Source organism: Narcine bancroftii, chromosome 4 (assembly GCF_036971445.1).
Source record: "Narcine bancroftii isolate sNarBan1 chromosome 4, sNarBan1.hap1, whole genome shotgun sequence".
Lineage (NCBI taxonomy): Eukaryota > Metazoa > Chordata > Chondrichthyes > Torpediniformes > Narcinidae > Narcine > Narcine bancroftii.
Genome location: NC_091472.1, coordinates 170,004,903 through 170,025,938, shown reverse-complemented (window position 1 = coordinate 170,025,938; position 21,036 = coordinate 170,004,903). Strand labels below are relative to the sequence as shown.

At 41.4% G+C, this 21,036-nt stretch overlaps 1 protein-coding gene across 5 annotated transcripts in view; it reads left to right on the top strand.

Moving 5' to 3' along the window:
• hnf1a (HNF1 homeobox a) overlaps positions 1-21,036 on the top strand; it is a 379,757-nt gene that overhangs the window by 259,940 nt on the left and 98,781 nt on the right. For all 5 annotated transcript variants that reach the window (XM_069932935.1, XM_069932934.1, XM_069932931.1 and 2 more), the window contains 2 exons: positions 14,030-14,231; positions 18,254-18,445. In XM_069932935.1, the coding sequence (XP_069789036.1) occupies positions 14,030-14,231; positions 18,254-18,445 (394 nt within the window). The remainder of the gene's footprint in view (positions 1-14,029; positions 14,232-18,253; positions 18,446-21,036) is intronic.

The window sequence follows — 21,036 nt, the reverse complement described above, 5'->3', positions numbered from 1 at the left end:
AATTTCTAAGCCTACTGTTTTCAACAGCAAATTACACTGTCACCTTTATTTGTTCATATTTCAGGATGTGGGGTGCCCGCCCACCCCCTTGTTTTACTTTAAGCCCATATGACTTAGGACACTGTGAACTGAGCTTTGCCCATCTCTCTATCCATGAAAGGCAAGCAAAATCATTTTGGGTCAAACATCCAAACATTGCCAGGGCATAATGTTTGATCATACTTAAATTGTGGTCTTTTCCCTCTTTTACAGCCATTTTATTCTTTTGCTGAGTGCTGTTTACCATTTATACATTAAATGGAAAGAAGTGACTCAAGTTACTTACTGGAGGATCCTTCCCCAGAAACAGGAATATATCATGTCATATGCATGCTTCAACACAAGGTCTCTGACAAAGCATGAACAGCAGGTGTTCCTTGGACAGACCTGTGATTTGACTGGTTGTGTGTTGCTACTGCTACTTTTTGATTGAAGCGAAAATTTCCAAAGGAAATTACTGGCTGCATCTACAAGGGGACTTTTGCACAACATCTTCAAGGAAAGGTACAGGTTCACAGTAGGGCTGTGGTGTTCCAGGTGCCCTGTGGAGGAAAAGGAAAATAAGTATTGTCAAAAGTGTAGGGGGCTGCTAAGGGAATGGCAGGAGGAGGGAGGCTGGTGGAGGGCTGGCAACATTTGTAGTTCAGTACGAACAACCTACAGGAAGGATGTCGATTCTCGCTCAGCCCCACGCTGGGGCATGCGCTGTCTTGCCTGAGGTTTGGAATGTCTATGTCTTGGCTGCAGACGCTGATATTAACAGCATTAGTCAGTCAGTTGCATGTCTCCACAGAGAGTGAATCAAATGGCATCTTTGCACAGAATCTTCGAATTACTCCAAAAAATAATTAGCTTACTGTCCTCCGGTGTGTCTCAATGTGGTCATTTACAAAGGGGCTCTTTTAGGGCACTTTTACACAGCCTTCCTGTGTTGCCAAGTTTGATGGAGGGCGAACATCGTATTCATTAGGCCCGTTTCTTATGGAGTGACTGCAGTTATTTTAGATTGCCACCGCTTCATAAAAATGAGTAGGGGTCCCAGTGGAAAAATTACAGAATGGAATTTACATAATAAATTCTGTCTCGACATTTTTACACATTTCCTGAAATATTCTGGTCTTCAGTGGCTGTGTAAAATGGCTTATGGATACATGTGTTGCCAAAGAAAGCAACTTTATCTTCTTCATGCAGGCTATGAGGAAAGAGTTGAGGATTCTGGTCTTATCAAACTTTTCAATCTACCCTCAAGGTCAAGATGCCATCAAATATATCACACTTGGGTGCTGATCAATCAACAGACCAAATTAAGTGCATTCAGACCGCTTTCATATATTACAGTATTTGTTCTGGTGTGTTCTTCTTGTGGTGCTCTCTCTTTATCACTGGGTCAAAGGCTGAATGTTCGACATCAAGAATTAACCCTGTTCACGACCTCTGTAGCTGAGGAACTCACACACACAGCAATGGTGGTAAGAACCAATCTAAGGCAGCTATTCTCAACAGGAGGCCGAGGGGCTTTTTGGGAGCCACAGCACATTTAAGGGGCACTACAGCTTGACATCCTCAATGGGGGGGAGGGGTGGGGGGAAGAGCATAGGGGGACATGGAAACTGAACGGATTAAACAATTTTTGAAGGAAAGGACTTTGCTGCTAGGCTTTACTGTGTAGTTGCCAAGCAACACCAGTTTTTTTATCCAAGGTTGGAGACATTTGGAGACAGCCAAGAACAGTGGCTTTCAAACCTTTTCTTTCCACTCTTTAAGTAATTCCTGTGCCATAGGTGCTCTGTGATTAGTAAAGGATTACTTAAGCTGGTATGTGAGTGGAAAGAAAAAGTTTGAAAACCACTGTTTTAATCGTACCTAATTGACTCATTATGTGCACGGTTTCATAACTCCAAAGGAAATGGGCCAATGACAAGGTTTTTCAAGCAAAATATTTCAGTAACAATTGGGTCTAGAGCAGTGATTCTCAACCTTCCCTTCCAACTCACATACCACCTTAAGCAATCCCTTACTACTCCCAGAGCACCGATGGCATAGGGATTACTTAAGGGCGTATGTGAATGGAAAGAAAATGTTTGAAAAACCACTGACCTAAAATGACCTGGATATATGTGGAAAATTAACAATGTTTTCAGAGCATCTCTTGCTTTGAGATGATTGTGTTTGACTGACATGGACCCATCTTTGGCTATGAATTTGTCTACCACATAGTTTTCCTCTTTTGTTCCGTCGCCTTCAATTCCAGGAAAAAAATGTGCAGGCCTAAAGTTTTACTCTATATTTCTAGCATCTGCAAGCTCCCTCATTTTGTTTTGAGTTTTCATGATGGTAGTGAACTTATGTCTCATTCTGCTACCTTTTATTGAAGAGGCATTTATTGTTCATTATTTATCATAAAATTTAAACTGATTTTTGAGAACTCGGCTGCCTTCCCAGCTGCGGTCTGGCCGTTGGACATCGAATGAGTAATCCGGTGAGAAAGAGCATAGGCCATTGGAGAGACAGTGGTGGTGCTTACACCATAGACTGCATCAATGGTGTGATACTTGCACAGGCCGGGTTGTTGGTGCAGTAGGGATGGTGCCAACAGGACAGGCAGTCTCACGGATGCTCGCAGATTTTCCCATTGGTTTTGTCCTAACAATTGAGTCTTTCCCCTGCAGTGGATCAAGAAGTCATGATGTAAAATTCAGTACCTGGAATGTGAGATCACTCATGGACGTCCCCAACAGTGGGTGGCCAAGTCAGTGCTACTTTAGTCAAGAAGGCGAAAGGTTAGACATTGACATTACCTACCCATGTGAGGGGTTCAGAAGAAGATCAAATGAAGGAACAAGAAAATGTACACATTTTGGAAGGGTAATCTGGAAGAAGAACTTGGACTTTATGGGGTTAGAATAGTTGTCTCTAATCTTCCCCTACATCCCCCCCCTTCCCCAGCTGTGAGTTATCATTGTGCCCCCCATGGCTACCCTAATGCCCCCTGCTAAGACTTGTTCTGACGCCGACCCTGCCTCGATATCTCATATTGAATATTAGATCCATTTGAGGAACAACCCACCAATGTTGATGCAAAAATTCAAGAGAGGTTGATTGATCTTCAGAGTGATATAATTGCACGCCAGAAGTTGAATCAATTTTAAAAAGATTTTAGGTTAAGAGTGATCTGCCAAAGAAATTTCCAAAGCTATAGGAAAAGGTCAAAATATTTTTCATTGTCTTTACATCAACATACTTAGTTGAATATGGATTCAGCAAGGTAGTTTCCTCCACAAAATCCAGGGACAGGCTTGATATCACACCAAGAGGTGACCATAGAACATTGCAGCACAGAAAGCAGGCCATTCAACCCTTCTAGTATGTGCCAAAAACTTCATGCTGCTAGTCCCATTGACCTGCACCCATTCCATAACCCTCCAGATCTTTCCTATCCATGAATTTATCCACTTTATTTTTAAAACTTAAGAGTAAGTCTGCATTTACCACGTCAGATGGCAACTTCAACTATCACTATCCCATTTGAAGTTTGGCATCAAAAAACTTGTACAGGAACGTCATGCTCAAGGATCTCACTAAAATTCTAATTTTATAGGAAATATTTTTTTAAAGTTATTGTTATTAACTTTTCACATCCTCTAGTTTATGCTTAAGGTTCCCTAATTCATTATGTACAAACCATTGCGCTCAAATATTTCCTATTTATCTGTCTGTTCTGGAATCAAAGCCACAGTTGTTAAACTCCAAATAAAAGCCTTGATTTCCTTTCACCTCGTAACAATTTTTTTTTGTTTTTCGTGAGGTCAGAAGGAGAGAAATACGGAAGAAAACAACTAAAATTGAATTCCACACTGCATTAATTAAAAATGAGCTTTGCTTCCTTGTTCACTGTCTTTAATTCTTTAATCTGGTTGGCTGCAGTTTGATGATAACACAGAAACTGGCTTGAACTGGTACTGGACATAACAGCCATCAGAGATAGGAAATTTCATGCCACATGCCACTGCTTTGCCCAAGACCACAAGAATTTACAATGTTGCGAAAGTAGCTCAGGCTATTACGCAAGTCAACATCCTCTCCAGAGATGCCATGCACACTTCCAGTCACCTCAGGAAAGCAGCTAACGTCTTAAGATATCCTTCTCATCCTGGTCACACTCTGTTCTCTGCTCTTTACTGGGAAAAGACGCACACAATCAATCTGAAAACACACTCTACCAAATTCAAAGACAGATTCTTCTCCATTGTAATCAGACCATTGAATGAACCTCTGATTAGTAAAGGATGGAGGCTGTTGCCCTGTTTTAACTGAACTTTTTCTCTGAAACACCATAATCTGCACTTTTGTTTTATATTATTGTATTCAAGAATATTATTAGGACTTGCCTGAATTGTATGCAAAACAAATTTTTTCACAGTATCATAGCGCACAAACCAATAAACAATTCAATTCATTGTTTGATTAATAAACATTTGAAACAAGGTTTTTTAAACAAGAATATCTGCAGGCACTGTGATTTTAGTTTAGTACACAAAAGTGCTGCGGACGCTCAGCAGGTCAGGCAGTGTTCTTTATGGCAAAGATACATAACCAATGTTTCGGGCCTGAGACCTTTATCAAGTTATGAGCAAAAAGCAAGGAGGCATGTGACCTGCTGAGTTTCTCCAGGACTTTTGTGCATCAACCATTAAACAGGGGTTCTTACCTTTGTGCAATATGCGTCGGTTTTCTATATTCACTAAACATTGGTGAAAAGGCAAGTTCCATCCCCTCAAGCAATTTTTCCTCATCTCCATTTTTTTTCCTCTCTCACTGCTCTATTTGATAATGAGAATGATAAAAGCAAGCCATTGGTAACTGGTTCAAAAAAGAGAGAGTGAATGAGTGAAAACTGTGCTTTTTACACAGTCACTACATAACAGGAAATTTTCAACAATTTCCCACAATGCAGGCTGTGTGAAAAGTTTGGAACGAAAATTAACGACTCATTCTCATTCTGAAATTTTTCCAGCGGCAGGCCTGGACATCTTTGCGGACTGCCTGCAGTCTAAACTGAACTGCAGATGGTCCACAACAATGAGCTAAATGAATAGGACGTTGTCGACACTGCGACTCGGGTATTTGAGTGTAAATTTCCTTTCTGTGTGAACAGCCATGATAGAGGTAAGTGTGAACATTACCGATGGGAAATAATTGCAACTTAAAAACTATAAGAGAGAGAAAGAAATTCTGCCTGACCTGCAGGGAATCTCAGGCTTGTATGTGATGTCATATTAATATCCGACAATAACTGAACATTGACACTTTTATGTTTTCTGCAAGAGTTTCCTAATGTCCTCCATTTTCCCCTTTAAATTTGCTCTTGTCTTTCACCAATGAATTCCAAATGACTGTAAATCCTCAGCTTTTCTGAGCTAATTTTTTTTGGACCCTCTTTGGTTAGTGCTCCCCAGATTTCCCTGGTTAGCCACAGTTGCACCACCATCCCCGTTTTAGTTTTATTTTTATCACAAGGGTACAGTTTTTGGAGGTTTCTCCTGATGATTTTTAAATACCTGTTATTGTCTATATGCCATCAACCTAACAAATTTTACTTTGCCTGTCTTTCACAGCCAATTGCCCTTCTTTAAATTCTGCACCTGTCTCTAAATTAATGGTGTCACTCTCCATCCGAATAAAAAATTCCATCATATTGTGGTCACTCTACCCCTAGGGGCTACACACGGTTGATAATTCATCCTGCCTCATTGCACAGCACCCAGTCTTGGATTGCCTGCTCTCTCTTGGTTCCCTGACACATTCCAGGGAATCCTCCTCCAGTTTGATCCTTCTAATCTACTATTTTTTTTTCTTTTCTTTTACATGCCCAACCCAATCCCTTTTTAATTTCACACTTTCCTTCACATTCAAATGTGTTTCTTGTAAAAAGGCAATATCAATTTTCATTTTCTTAATATATGCCAAGACTCGCTTACGTTTAATTCAACTATTTAATCCTCGAACATTAAAAGTAGCAAACCTCAACTTCGACATATCTACTATTATTAGTAAATACCAATAATATCTTTATATAAAAACTCAAATTAATGAATATAGGCCCTCCAATAAAAAAAAACACAAATTAAAAACTAAGAAAAAAGTTTTAAAAAATAAAAAAAACAATTTAAAAAATCCCCCCCCCAAAAAAAGCTACCAAAAGGTAGTAATATCTACTACTGTTAATGCATATTAAACTCACTCATAATAACTGCTGTACTTTCATTGAATGCTTCCCTTATTTCTTGTTTGTTTCCATCCCAATTTCTCTAGTTCTCTTTGATGGTCTATACCCCATTTCCACTAACATTTTCTACTCTCTGCTGTTCAACAATTCAACCCATACAGATTGCACCTCATCTAAGCTGATATCCTTCCTTAAAGTTGCATTAATTTCCTCTTTAATGAGTGATGGTATCCCATCCTCTTCTTTTATTCTGTCCTTACTAAATGTTGAGGACAAAATAAATTCAGGAGAGAAGAACTTGCTTCCTTCCAGTTTGATTCATGATGCTGAAAATTAATGCTAATATTGAATCATTTCCCCTTGGGTACCCTGATATCAGTATCGGTTCTTGTGAAGTTGATAGGATGCTCAACCAAACTATACCTTCTTCCTGAGAGATTGTTAAGTTTTCACAGTTCTTTAATGTGCAGTGTCTTCCCCACCATCGAGTACATCTACTGGAAACACTGCTACTATCAGGAAAGAGGTATAGGTACTACAAGACTTGCACCACCAATTACCCCTCCACCTTCAAACCCCTCAACAACAAACTCAATCAGGGATTCATTTAAGGACTCTTACTTTGGCACTTTATTGATTTTTTTTCTGTCTGTATTGCAAACAATTTCAGTTTGTTTACATTTTTAAAATTTATTCACATGTGTATGTTGAGTCTTTTTTTTTGCAATTCCAATAAATGGTAATTCTGCCTGCCAGCATGAAAAAAGAATCTCAGGGTTGTATGTGATGTCATGAATATAACCGGACAATAAATCTGAAATCTGAATCTTCCATGAGTTCCATTAGATCGGTGGTTTTCAAACTGCCTCCCTAAACTCACATTCCACCTTAAGTAATCCCTGTGTCAGAAGTGCTCTACGATTAGTAAAGGATTGTTTAAAGTGGTATGTGAGTGGGAAAGGAAGGTTGAGAACCATTGCTCTAGACCCGATTGTTACTGAACTATTTTGCTTGAAAAAAATTGTCATTGGCCCATTTCTTTTGGTGTTTTGGAACCGTCCACATAACGCGTCAATTAGGTTCGACTAAAACAGGGGTTTTCAGACCTTTTCTCTTTATCCACCTTAAGCAATCCCTTACTAATCACAGAGCACCTATGGCATAGGGATTGTTTAAGGTGGCATGTGAATTTAGGGGGCAGTTTGAAAACCACTGCATTAGACTGTGCTGTTACAGCAAGAGATCTGAAGAAGATTGAGTAAATCTTTCAGTGTCCGGTATCACTAGAAGATTCATCTTTAATGGCCAGCTCCCATTATTGTGACTGAATTGCGGTTAGATGCAACTCCCTGAAGACAGCAGGTGCTGGAAGTCTGAAATAAAAACACTCAACAGGCCAGGCGGCATTTGTGGAAAGAGAAATGGAATGAACATTTCAGGTCAAAGACCCTTTATCAGAACTGAGAAAGAAGGAAAAGATTGTGTTTCTTTGTTATTTTAAATCTGTTGAGTGTTGCAATTTTTGCTACTATATTCTTACTTATATAACCTATGTGCAATTATGCGACATGTGACATTTTCTTTGTGACGTGGGATCAGTTTTAGTCATGGAGAAGGCAATTAATATAATGTGAAAGATCACACCATATCAAAACTAAGAAAAGTATCAAAATCACCAAGGATTACATGGCATGTCATGTTAACATTTTTGGATTTGGAAATTATTTACTGTGAAAACATTTCCACAGTTGTCAATACCCTGTCATTTCCTCACTGCGTAAAGTTTGTTCAAGCTTTGTCACTCATCATGTTAATAGAATTGCTTGATCAACCAATACATCGAGTTGCGAGTTGAAGCTGTTCACTCATTCCTATGGCTGAATACTCTGAAGCCATAACAGTGAAAACCAAGGATCATCTGAATTTTTATTTTTATCAGAATTTGCATTACAGTGCAAATATTGCTATATATTACTTTTAAAAAATGAATAAATTAGTACAAAAGAAGAAACAGTGAGATTGTGTCTGTGGTTCATTGTGCATTCAGAAATTTGATGGCAGAGGGGAAGAAGCTGTCCTTGTGCCACTGGATGTTCGTCTTTAGGCTCCTGTACCTTCTTCCCGATGGTAGCAGGGTGAAGAGGGCATGGTCTGGGTGATCAGGGTCCTTCAGGATAGAGGCCGGTTTCTTAAGACACAGCCTCTTGGAGGGAGTCACGTCATGGAATAGTGGCTGGTCGAGTGGAACCAGCCCTCTCCAGAGAAAAGAAAACAAAAATTTGAAAAACAGCTCAATAAACATAAAATACAGGAAGAGAAAGATAAAGTTACAGAGAAGAGACAGAAGATGGCACCTAAAAGAGAGAAAGTAAGAATAACAGAGAAAAGGGAAGAAAGAAAATCACTGGAGAAGAAAAAGAAGAAGGCTTTACCTGCATGTTGGAGCAGAGGGCCACTGTGGAGAGGAGTTGCACATGCGTAGTGCGCAAGTAAAAGAAAAGGTTAATGCCGGCAAGAGGGGGACTCAGCTGGAGAGCGGCCAGCTGAGAAACGCCCAGTATCGGGGCGTTCAACTGGGGGAAGCAAACAAAAAAGAAGAAAAGAAAAGTGGTGAGAAAGAGAATGAAGGGCGGGAAGAGGATGAGCAACAACGGGGCAACCCGCAGGGGGATGGCCTGCGGCAGGAGGCCCAGCAGTGGGTCCGCCTGCAGCAGGGGGCCCAGCAGCGGGTCAACCTGCAGCAGGAGGACCAACAACGGGTCGATCTGCAGCAGGAGGCCCAAGAGCAGGAGGCACAGCAGCTGGAGGCCCAGCAAGGATACAGAAGCAGCTCATCAGAGAAGGATGAAGATACACAAACACAGAAGAAGAGGAGGAAGAAGACCAAGAATTTCAAAGGAAAGTAGAAGGTAAAATAGAAGGACAAAGTTTAGATAAAGCCTTTTTTGAAGAACAAATGAAGTCATTAAAAGAATTGCTATCATTAGAATTTAGTTCAATCAAAAAAAAATGAAAAGAGCTGAAGACGGAATGCAAAGCTTAGAGTTGGCCATGACTAAAATAGGGAAAAGAGTAGAAAATGTGGAGGAACGAGAAGCTGCTGTAGAAATGGAGATAAATGATTTAAGAGGGAAGTTGGAAGAGAACGAAAAAAAAATTAAAGAGACACAAGATTTATTGTCACAAAAAATTGACGTATTGGAAAACTAAAGTAGGCGAAACAACATAAAAATAGTGGGCCTGAAAGAAGGCAAAGAAGGGTCAGGTATGAAGGAATTTATAAAAGGATGGATCCTGAAGGTGTTGGGAATGACTGATTCACATGAAGAAATAGAAATGGAAGGGGCACATAGAGCACTAGTACCGAAACCGCCACCACATCAAAAACCAAGATCCATATTGGTTAAACTTCTAAGATATATGACAAGAGAGAACATACTGGAGCAGGCAAGAAAGAAGGTTAGAGAAGACTATAAGCCGTTGGAATATAAGGGACAAAAAATATTTTTTCACCTGGACATAAGTTTCGAACTTTTAAAGAAGAGGAAGGAATTCAACACGGCGAAAACAATCTTATGGAAGAAAGATTATAACTTTATATTAAGACATCCAGCAGTACTCAATGTATTTATTCCTGGGGAATGGAATAGACTGTTCTCGGACTCAAAGAAAGCCCAAGAATTTGCTGAACATTTGCAGGACAGAAGAAGAGAGGAGGAGGAGTGACAAGAAGGAAGACCAGCAAGAAAATATACAAAAATATGTAAAATTATAAAGTAAAGATAATGTATATATAAAGATTTAAAAATGGATAAGAGAAGGGGAAGAAGGGGGAAAAAGAGAGAGAGCTTTGTTATATGTATAGGAAAATAGTGTTCTCTGGGGGGTCTGGGGGTGGGAGAATAATGGTCACTGCGAAATCGGTTGATGCTTGCGAGTAAGTTCGCAAACTGAATGGAAAGGGGAGTTGTGGTTGCCGTCAAGGGACAAGGGGCAACCCAAGGAGGGGAGGGTTCATTTGGGGTTAAAGGGTTATTGCATATGGGGATTGTTGGGATATTTCATGTCTTAAGTGCATTGTCATATATTGAGATTAAAAAGGAAAACTTAAAAAACAGTAATGGGAAAAAGGGGATGGAGGTGGTGAAGAGGTGGAAAAGAAGTGAAAATAAAGATATAAGATGGCCACATTGAACTATATGACTATAAACATTAATGGAATATATAACCAAATTTAAGTGTATCCCAATGGAAAAAAAATCAAATATAATTTAAAAGACAAAGTTACAATATTTGAAAAAACCTGGGAACCCTATATGAAACATAACAGAAAGAGCAGCCCTAGGACTACCACCACCTAAAATGATAAGAAGATAAACACGATCAGATTTAATGTGTATAAGTAGATGACACGTCTTTTTTGTTTGTATTCCTTTTGTATAAAGATATTGTTTTATTCTATTTTATATGTTCAATATTTACTGTTTTTGGAGAGGGATGGGAAGGGGGGAGGGAGGGCTGGGGGAAAAAGAGAAAATGTCATTGTGAATATTTAAATATATTGGTTGATATGGTTCATAGTGGAATAAATAAAGAATTACAAAATAAAAGACACAGCCTCTTGCAGATGTCCTTGATACAGTGAAAACTGATGTCCATGATGGCACTGACTGAGTTCACAATTCTGTATTTTTGTCCTGTCCTATGCATTGGCACCTCCACACCAGACCGTGACGCTATCAGTCAGAATGGTCTCCACGGTACACCTGTAAAAAATTGCCAGTCTTTGGTGACATACCAAATCCCTTCAAACTCCTCATGAAGTATAGCCGCTGTGTGCCTTCTTCATGATTGCATCGACATGGAGGCCCCATGACAGATCTTCAGAGATGTTGACACCCAGGAATTTGAAATTGTTCACCCTTTCCACTGATGACCCCTCAATAAGGACTGGTTTGTTTTCTCCTGATTTCCTCCTTCTGAAGTCAATAATAAGCTCCTTAGTTTTGCAACTGTTGTGGCCACGTTCAACGAGCTGATCTCTCTCCCTCCTGTACACTTCCTCTGACAACCGTGGAAAATTAGCAAATTTGTAGAAGCCACACAATCATGGGTGTAGAGCAAGTAGAGCAGTGGGTAAAACACGCATTCTTGTGGTGCGCCTGTGTTGATTATCAGTGAGGAAGAGACCTTGCTTTCAATTCATACTGAGTGTAATCTGATGAGGAAGTCAAGGATCCAGTTGCAGAGGCCCAGGTTTTGGACCTTGCTGACCAGCACTGAGGTCATTACAGCATTGAAAGCTGAGCTGTAGTCAATGAAGAGTAGCCTGGTGTACGCGCTGTTGACATTTGAGTTCAGATTGGTTGAGTGACAAATTCTGGTGAAATACTGTTCACCTTCAGCAGGTCTGCTTGCTTCACAAGTATAGCAGTGGCCACATTACCAGAACTGTCTTAAACTCCACCTCACTTGATGAGGATGGCATTTGTTCTCTTTTGTCAGTTTTGAGTGAAAAATTCTGCCATGATGTTTATCTTCTCTTTTGGTCCAATTGACCTTTGTATCACATGGTATCACAGTGTTACTGGTATTGCGAACTTAAGTACCTCAGATATACAAAAGCACTAGAGAAACTCAGTGGGTCATGTAGGACATTGGCCTCCTCTACATCAGGAAGGCGATACGCAGACTGGGATGAAACACAAAAGTCTGTAGATGCTGTGATTTTAGTAAAAACACAGAAATGCTGGAGGAACTCAGTAGGGCTCGCAGTGTCCACAGAAGGTAAAGATATATAACCAATGTTTTTGGGACTGAGCCCTTTTTCAAGGTACGAGCAGAAAGCAATTAGGCACCTTGTGCAGACAAGGAGGCCGTTTCCCACCTATATCCACCGATTATCTTTTACCAGTTAGCCTGTGCTCCTTCTCTTCCCCTTCCCTTTCTTTCCTCTCCTCCTCCTCCTCCCACCTTTTATTCAGGTATCTACCTGTATTTTCACATTCCCGAGGAAGGGCTCAGGCCCAGAACATTGACTGCCTTTTACTTCCTGTAGATGCTGCGTGACCTGCTGAGTTTCTCCATTACTTTTGCAGACTGCATAAGATCCCAACATCTGCAGATTTTGTTGTTTAACTCAGATAATTGGCAAAGCATTCTAGTGAAAATCATTTTAAGATGCATCCATTGGTAATCTGTTTGAAAATTCAAATTTTCCGACATCCTGTCTCTAACCTGTCCAATCTTGATCAATTATTTTGTTTAATTGCTTGTAGAATAGTCCATAATTGTATCACATACCAGACCCTGCAGTAGAGAGAACTGTACAGTCAGTGCAATTCTGCTTCAATACAGTTAGTAGTTGTGGATGTCAAATAAACACCCTGTGTCACAGTTTTGCTTTCTCCTGTCATCTGTTATTCCTAACACTTCATTTCTCTCTCAACCCTCAAAAAGGTAAAGGTACCATTATTGTCACATAATACTACATTTAGAATGTAACATACATGGAATTCTTTGACTTTTTGTCTACCTTAAGGCAGGCAGAAAGTCGCCACTTTGTCCAGTGCCCCTCACAGAAACCTACAGCACCTGGTGTTCCAAGGTGGTCTCCTCTCCAAGTACTGATCCAGGCCTGAGCCTGCTTAGCTTCTGAGATCAGACAATCTCAGGCATATTCAGGCCCCCAGTAAGATAGATCCACAGATGGTTTGGAATGCACATGAAATAGCATAGGGTTAGGCCTGACCTTTGTATCATTACAGGTATAAATGCAGCAGTGCTGAGTGCGACGGACGGCAACATTCTTCAATGTTGGCTAATTTACGTTGGCTTTAATAAATTAGATGTTAGAATTTATTGATTCCTTGACAATGACAGGGTTAAATGGCAGGTGGAATTATTTACACTGCTTTGCAAAGTTTCCACATACTGGGCTAAACATCAACTTCAAGATACATTCTGTAAAGGGGGGGGGGGAGAAAAAGTCACTGTATATGTGTGAAAAGAAATAGTGTATATCATGGCTAATGTGATTTATGGTGTGAAAAATAAAAAAATTTAAAAAAAAAAAAAAAAAAAAAAAAAAAAAAGATACATTCTGTGTAGTATTTCCACACATAAAATGTGCAAAATGACAACAGCACTTCCGTTTGTTCATCCATGTTGCTAGTATAAACTACGACCAGCAAAGTTTGATGATAATTAACAAACTCTTTGTTGCATGATGTACAATTACTACTTTATTTATTATTGCTTCCAGGCTACCATGGTTCTTCAGAACTATACAGAGCCTTGGTTTTAAAAAGCAAATGTATCAATATAGCAACGCTGCAGACAACAAAGATCAGTTTTTATTTCAAAACATAAAAATCTTTTTCTTACCAATCTCTGCATTCTATCTGACAGAGGCATTGTTGTTAGTTGTTGAAGTTCCTGGATTCTTTGTGAGCGCCTTTATTAAACAGCGTCAGAACTCATCACCTCAAGTAATGCCCCACCTTGTCTTTGAAATTACAGCAGGTAACAATCTACTGCTTTCACTGAGTTTTAAAAGTGGCCACATGAAGTCTGTTCCAGAAGAAGCTATAACTCAATTTAATTTAATTTAGTTGAAATAAATCAGAATACAATGCATTACCTTGAGGTTTAAACTGGAAGTTGGGCATGGCCCCTTACATTGTAATCAGGCACCACACTCCAACATGCAACAATACTTGACACTTTGCCTCTTCATCCTAACCTGGTGCATTCTCTTCACAGATAGCTGCCTCAGGAGGAACCCTTCCTCCTGTCAGCACACTGACTGCTCTCCATGGCTTGCAACACAACCCGCAGACTGTAGCCCAACAGACCCAGAACCTCATCATGGCTTCCTTACCAAGTGTCATGGCCATTGCACCCAGTGACTCAACCTGCCTTTCACCCGCACTGGCGAATGGAGGGGCTTCAGCATTGGTGATTGGTAAGTAGGCACAGAGATCCTACAGGTAACAGTGTATGTGTTGTAACTGAGTAATAGATTCATAGAGGGATTCATTCATGTCAGCTCTCCAGGTTTGTGCTGGCCATTAAGCACATATTCTTCTTTGGCTTGGCTTCGCAGACGAAGATTTATGGAGGGGTAAATGTCCACGTCAGCTGCAGGCTTGTTTGTGGCTGACAAGTCCGATGCGGGACAGGCAGACACGGTTGCAGCGGTTGCAGGGGAAAATTGGTTGGTTGGGGTTGGGTGTTGGGTTTTTCCTCCTTTGTCTTTTGACAGTGAGGTGGGCTCTGCGGTCTTCTTCAAAGGAGGTTGCTGCCCGCCGAACTGTGAGGCACCAAGATGCATGGTTTGAGGTGATATCAGCCCACTGGCGATGGTCAATGTGGCAGGCACCAAGAGCTTTCTTTAGGCAGTCCTTGTACCTCTTTGGTGCACCTCTGTCTCGGTGGCCAGTGGAGAGCTCGCCATATAACACGATCTTGGGAAGGCGATAGTCCTCCATTCTAGAGATGTGACCTACCCAGCGCAGTTGGATCTTCAGCAGCGTGGATTCGATGCTGTCGGCCTCTGCCATCTCGAGTACTTCGATGTTAGGGATGAAGTCGCTCCAATGAATGTTGAGGATGGAGCGGAGACAACCCTGGTGGAAGCGTTCTAGGAGCCATAGGTGATGCCGGTAGAGGACCCATGATTCGGAGCTGAACAGGAGTGTGGGTATGACAACGGCTCTGTATATGCTAATCTTTGTGAGGTTTTTCAGTTGGTTGTTTTTCCAGACTCTTTTGTGTAGTCTTCCAAAGGCGCTATTTGCCTTGGCGAGTCTGTTGTCTATCTCGTTGCATCCTTGCATCCAATGAAATGGTGCAGCCGAGATAGGTAAACTGGTTGACCGTTTTGAGTTTTGTGTGCCCGATGGAGATGTGGGGGGGCTGGTAGTCATGGTGGGGAGCTGGCTGATGGAGGACCTCAGTTTTCTTCAGGCTGACTTCCAGGTCAAACATTTTGGCAGTTTCCGCAGAACAGGACGTCAAGCGCTGAAGAGCTGGCTCTGAATGGGCAACTAAAGCGGCATCGTCTGCAAAGAGCAGTTCACGGACAAGTTGCTCTTGTGTCTTGGTGTGAGCTTGCAGGCGCCTCAGATTGAAGAGACTGCCATCCGTGCGGTACCGGATTTAAACATATTATATTATATGAAAACACATATTATATTGTATGAAAACAGCCTAATCCCCAGATGTTGATGATGAAACCCGGTCTTTGGTTGAACTAGAAGGAGGCTTATTTTGATGAGGTATGACCTTTTAGTTTTAACATAAGTTTAAAACCTGAGGTCTTAGCTTAGTGTCTTAGTCAAAGGAACAGTATTGAAGTATTCAAAAGAAACTAGAGAAACCTCAACATCTAGACACTGCTGAACCACCAATAGTTGCAAAATGTAGTGGCCATTTTGATTTCATTCCATAGAAATACTGTGGTCTGAACATCATACCACCCAAATTCTAGGTCTTTGCTCAAGTATTTCTCCTCTTGCACTTTAGACCCATGCTTCCAAATGCAGATGGTGCCATTGTTTATCTGCAGTGCCAATTTTTTTTTTAGGCCTATTGACTGGGACAAACTCACACTTTCTGCACACTGAACTTTGAGTCAGAAACCTCTGAGAAGGGGTTTTTGGCGGCAACATTGACTACTTATTGGCTTCCATGGATGCAGCTTAGCCCATTAAGTTCCTCCAGCACATTGTGTGTTGCTCCGATGATCACATTCCATCAAGTGGCTTCCTTTGGAAAAGCCCCCAGTCAGTGGTCTTGAGTTGTTTGGATTAAATGTTTAATTTTACTAAGGTTATTTTTCACTAAGGTCCAGCGATGAATTGACTTAGTGTACAGATGTTAAAGGGAAATGCGTCTCTCTCATTCAGTGCACCACACCCGAAGTGGGAAAGGTAAACACAGCTGACTTTGAAGTCAATGTCATGTCTCTCCAACACAAAAATATTCATACTCTTGAATCGGGGAAGTTGTTGTGGACAGGAAGCGGCATGGTTGGAGAAGTGATTAGCACAGTGCCTTTACAGCACCTGTGATCGGGACCATGGTTTGAATCCCGTGCTGTCTGTAAGGAGTTTGTACGTTCTCCTTGTGTCTGGGTGGGTTTTTCCCGGGGGCTCCAGTTTCCTCCCACTGTTTGAAATATACTGGGGGTGTAGATTAATTGGTTGTAAATTGGTAGCATGGACTCATGGGGTAAAATGGCCTGTTACTGTGCTGTATCTATGTCTAAGTTTAAACATTGCAAGAAGAGTTAGATTGTGGAGGAAGAGGAAGTGAAAACGGAAGCAGAATGTTGGGGGCAGAAACCATAACAGTGAATATGTAATTTATGACAAACTCATACAAATATCTAAATGTGATCAGCAAGGTAATCCATCATTATTGTAGTGGAGCATCCGGATAACAACTCCATCTATGCCCTGCTTCTCCCCTCTCCTGCCTTCCATAACATCAGTGGAGGGCATGCAGATTACACTTACCTTTGCCATCACTGAATAAGTCTTGTTGCACCCTTCTCTTTTTGCGTCTATGTGGTTCATTTAAAAATGATCGACTTACTTTAAATCACATCAGTTGATACAAGTTAAATCACAGAGTTAGATGATCCCCAAGTTCATTATTAATTGTCCACTATTTCCCACAGCTGCTTAAAGTGTATGTGCATGTGTGTGCTGCATCGAGCAGGACTTTGATGGCTTCATACCTGTCGTTGGCTAGAGGATAGCATAAGAAATCGACAATACGCCTCGTGGTGTCTTGGTCCAGCAATGCAATGACATAGTAGTACTTTATTGCATCAGCGGTAATCTGGCATAGATAGAACTGGGCCTTGGCCTACTTGAACCAGATCTGTGCCTGTAAGGTCCAAAATACTGGAAGTTTGAGTGCAACATCCGTAGTGAGGTCCAAAATGGCACAAGGACAGCTTCTTCCCATGCCATCAGATTCCTGAATAATCAATGAACCAAAGACACTGCCTTACTTTTTGTGCACTATTATTTATATATATATTAATGTTGTAAAATGGTTATAATATGAATATTTGCACCATTAATCTACCGCAAAACACCAAATTTCATGACTTGTTCGTGACAATAAAATTCTGATTCTGATTCTGGCTGGAGTAGTCCCAGGATGCAGCTCACTGCCACCCTCTTCGGAGCAAGTGCAGAAGGCAAGAAATAATGCAGGATTATCTTCATTTCTTGTAAAACGATAATATAAACTTTCCACTGGGGGGATGTTGCACTGTTGGAAGTTCTGTCTGTGAGATGAAATGTTGCAGTATACTTGTAGAGTCTTGTATTCAATAGTCTTATGAAGGCTGATAGAGCTAGGGCTTTCCTCTTTGAAGTGACAGAGGATGAGAAGTGACTTAATAGAGGTATCTAAGATTTTGAGGCGCATAGATAGCCAACACCTTTTTCACTGGGCAACAAATACCAGAGGACTTCTGTTTAAGGTGAATGGAAGAAAGTTTAGGGAAGATGCCAGAGGTCTTTTTTTTTTAACATAGAGAGTGGTGGGTTCCTGGAATGCTTTGCTGGGGGTGGTGGTGGAGGCTGGTACAATAGGAGCATTTAAAACATTCTTAGATAGGCCCATGGATATAAGAAAAATAGAGGGCTCTGGGTGTGAGGTTGGGAAGGGTTAAATTGTTGTGAAGTAGGTTTATATGGGTCGGCCCCACATCATGGGCTGAAGGGCCTGTACTGTGCTATAATGTTCTTTGTTCTGAGGGATGAGCAGCTGGAGAAAGGCCTAAATCCTTGAAGCAAGTTCACAGATTTAAAAAATGGACATTCCCACCACAAAAACAACTCCAATGTTTATCTCCAATATGTGTTGAATTAGAACTCGTTAACGTGCCCAAGGTTTCAATTTAGCGGAATGCTCCTGTTAAGAAATATTTGTGTTTGAAAGTATTTTTGATTTTGCTTTCAGGTCTTGCCACGACTCAAGCTCAGAACGTTCCGGTTATTAATAGCGTGGGCAGCAGCCTGACGACCCTCCAGCCAGTGCAGATTCCTCAGCAACTGCACGCCCACCCGCAGCAGCCAATCATGCATCAAGTCCAAGGTCACGTGGCCCAGAGTTCATTCATGGCGACAATGGCACAGCTGCAGAATCCACACGGTGAGACTCTTCTGTTTATTGTTATTCCAGAGGTCGAGGCATCAAAGCAGTACACCAACCCACATCCTGGCCCTGATTACACCACATTTGTAAGTGTTTGCTAGAGATTAGTCCAGATCCATTAAAGAGACCATTCCAATTTTGTTGGCATGTTGATCAGTTGTACTGGGTGCAGGGGCTTTAATTCTTTTGAGACGAGTGGAACACAAAAGTCTTCAGACATTGTGATTGTAGTAAAAACACACAGAAATGCTGAAGGAACTCAGCCGGACTCGCAGCATCCATAAGAGGTAAAGATATATTATCAATGTTTTGAGCCTGAGCCGTTCCTCAAGGGATAAGCAAAGAACAGGAAGGAGGAGGAATAAGGACTGAATACTGTCCTGGGGGAGGAGTCCAGACCCACAAAAGGTGTTTATTGGATATGATGAGAAAAGGTGAGAATTGATTTTGGCTCTGTGAAAGGAGAAAGAGCAAAAAGGGAAGAGAGAGAGAGAGAGAGAGAGCTGGGGGAAAGGCAACAGGGGGAAGAAGAAGGCGGGGAAGTGGTTTAGTGGAAATTGGAGGTCAATGTCAATGCCCTCAATTGGAGGGTGCCCAGAAGGAAGATGTTCCTCCAATTTGCAGATGGCCTCAGCCTGACAGTGCATGAGACCATGGACAGACATGACAGCAAGGGAATGGGATGGGGAATTCAAATAGGTGGCCACTGGGAGATCCCCGTTATTGCAGCAGACCGAGCCGAGGTGCTCAACAAAACGATCTTCCAGTCTGTGCCCAGTCTCTCCGATGTAGAGGAGACCGCAATAGGAGCACCAGATTCAGTAGATGACCCTGCACATTCACAAGTGAAGTGTTACTTCACTGTTTGGGGCTCCAAATGAAGGTGAGGGAGGGGATAACTGTTGGGAAGGGAGGAGTGGACAAGGGAGTTACGGAAGGAGCAGTCCCCGTGGAAGGCGGAGAGGGAAGGACAAGGGAATATGTGTCCTTTGATATTGCTGAACCACCAACAGTTCATGTAAAGCAGATTTTTTTTCTGTAGTTAAAAAGGTTCTCACTAACTGCAAGAAAGATCTCAAGCAACTAATGAGACCTTTAGACCTAATGAATGGCTGTATACCTGTCTGCAAAACTATCAGAAATTGCCAATTAAAGAAAGCCTCATGGGCTTTGATCTTTAAATGCTAGGTATTCAAATTGTTGCTAAGCATTACAAGTACACAAAAGCTTAACGCAATGGCTCTCAACCTTTTTCTTTCCACTCACCTATCACTTTAAGTATTCCCCCAATGCCATAGGTGCTCTGTGATTAGTAAGGGATTGCTTAAGGTGGTATGTGGCTGGAAAGAAAAAGTTTGAAAACCACTGTTTTAATTGTACCTAATTGACTCGTTATGTGCACCATTTCATAACTCCAAAGGAAATGGGCCAATGACAATTTTTCTCAAGCAAAGTATTTCAGCAACAATTGGATCTAGAGCAGTGATTCTCAACCTTCTCTTCCCACTCAAGCAATCCCTCACTAACCACAGAATACCGATGGCGTAGGGATCACTTAAAGTGGTGTGTGAGTGGAAAGAAAAAGGTGGAGAACCACTGGACAGGACAACTTGGATAATTAAAGGCACGGATTTGGAGATGCGTACCAGAGTACTGTTTCCCCCTTCTTTCACCTTCCACTGGTCACTGTCCCCTCCTCCTCAGGGAGAAGATCCTCTCCCTGTAATGCACTGAGATGTTGCCAGAAAATGGCACAAGGAGCTGCCAAATGTTTTCATCCTCTGGGGATATGCTCTGCATTCTTCAAAAGATCAGGTAAATGAGGCCTGTGAGGATCTGGCACAGGAGAGGAGTTGAGGCCAATAGGGTTTTGCAGAAGTAAAACTCCATCAGGATTTGACCAGCTGAGTTTCCCCAGCACTGTGTTGTTACTTGAGGCCAGTAGCGATCCTTCATCATTATTTGATGGGGCAGAATTGAGGGGGTTGGTGGCCTGCTCCCATGTTCTTGCATTCTGGTGAACTCAGTATAATAGTTATACGGTGATAAGTTGCACATTTCTGTGTAAATCCCTTGCTATCTGGCACTATGGAGATTGGTAGATGCCAGATAAGTGAATTTTCTGGTTGCTTGAGGTTGCATGTTGCAAGATTGGTGAACAGACACCGAGGCATGCCAATTTTAAATCGGCATTTGATACCTATTTAGTTTTTGTGCATTTTTTTGCTGGTTGCTCGAATTCCAGATTACAGAGGTTTTTACTGCGTTTAATAGAGACAATGGCAAGCCTAGAATTTAATGCTCATCTCTAATCCCCATCAAGTGACCTTTGTGAACTGCAGCTTCCTAATGATGAAGGCACTCCCAAGCAGCTGTTCAGCTTCTCCCAGGTGCTCCTGTGCATTCCCACATCCCCAAAAGATGCTGCATGGTTTAAGTTGCCTCTTCGTGAAGGTGCATGCCTGAAGAATAGGGGGGAGTTGATAGTGAGACACATTCAGTTTCAGGGGTCCTTTGTTGTCAAGTACTAAAATACACAAATTTTGTTTATTTTTGTTTGCCACTTGTCCAATGCCATTACCAGGAAA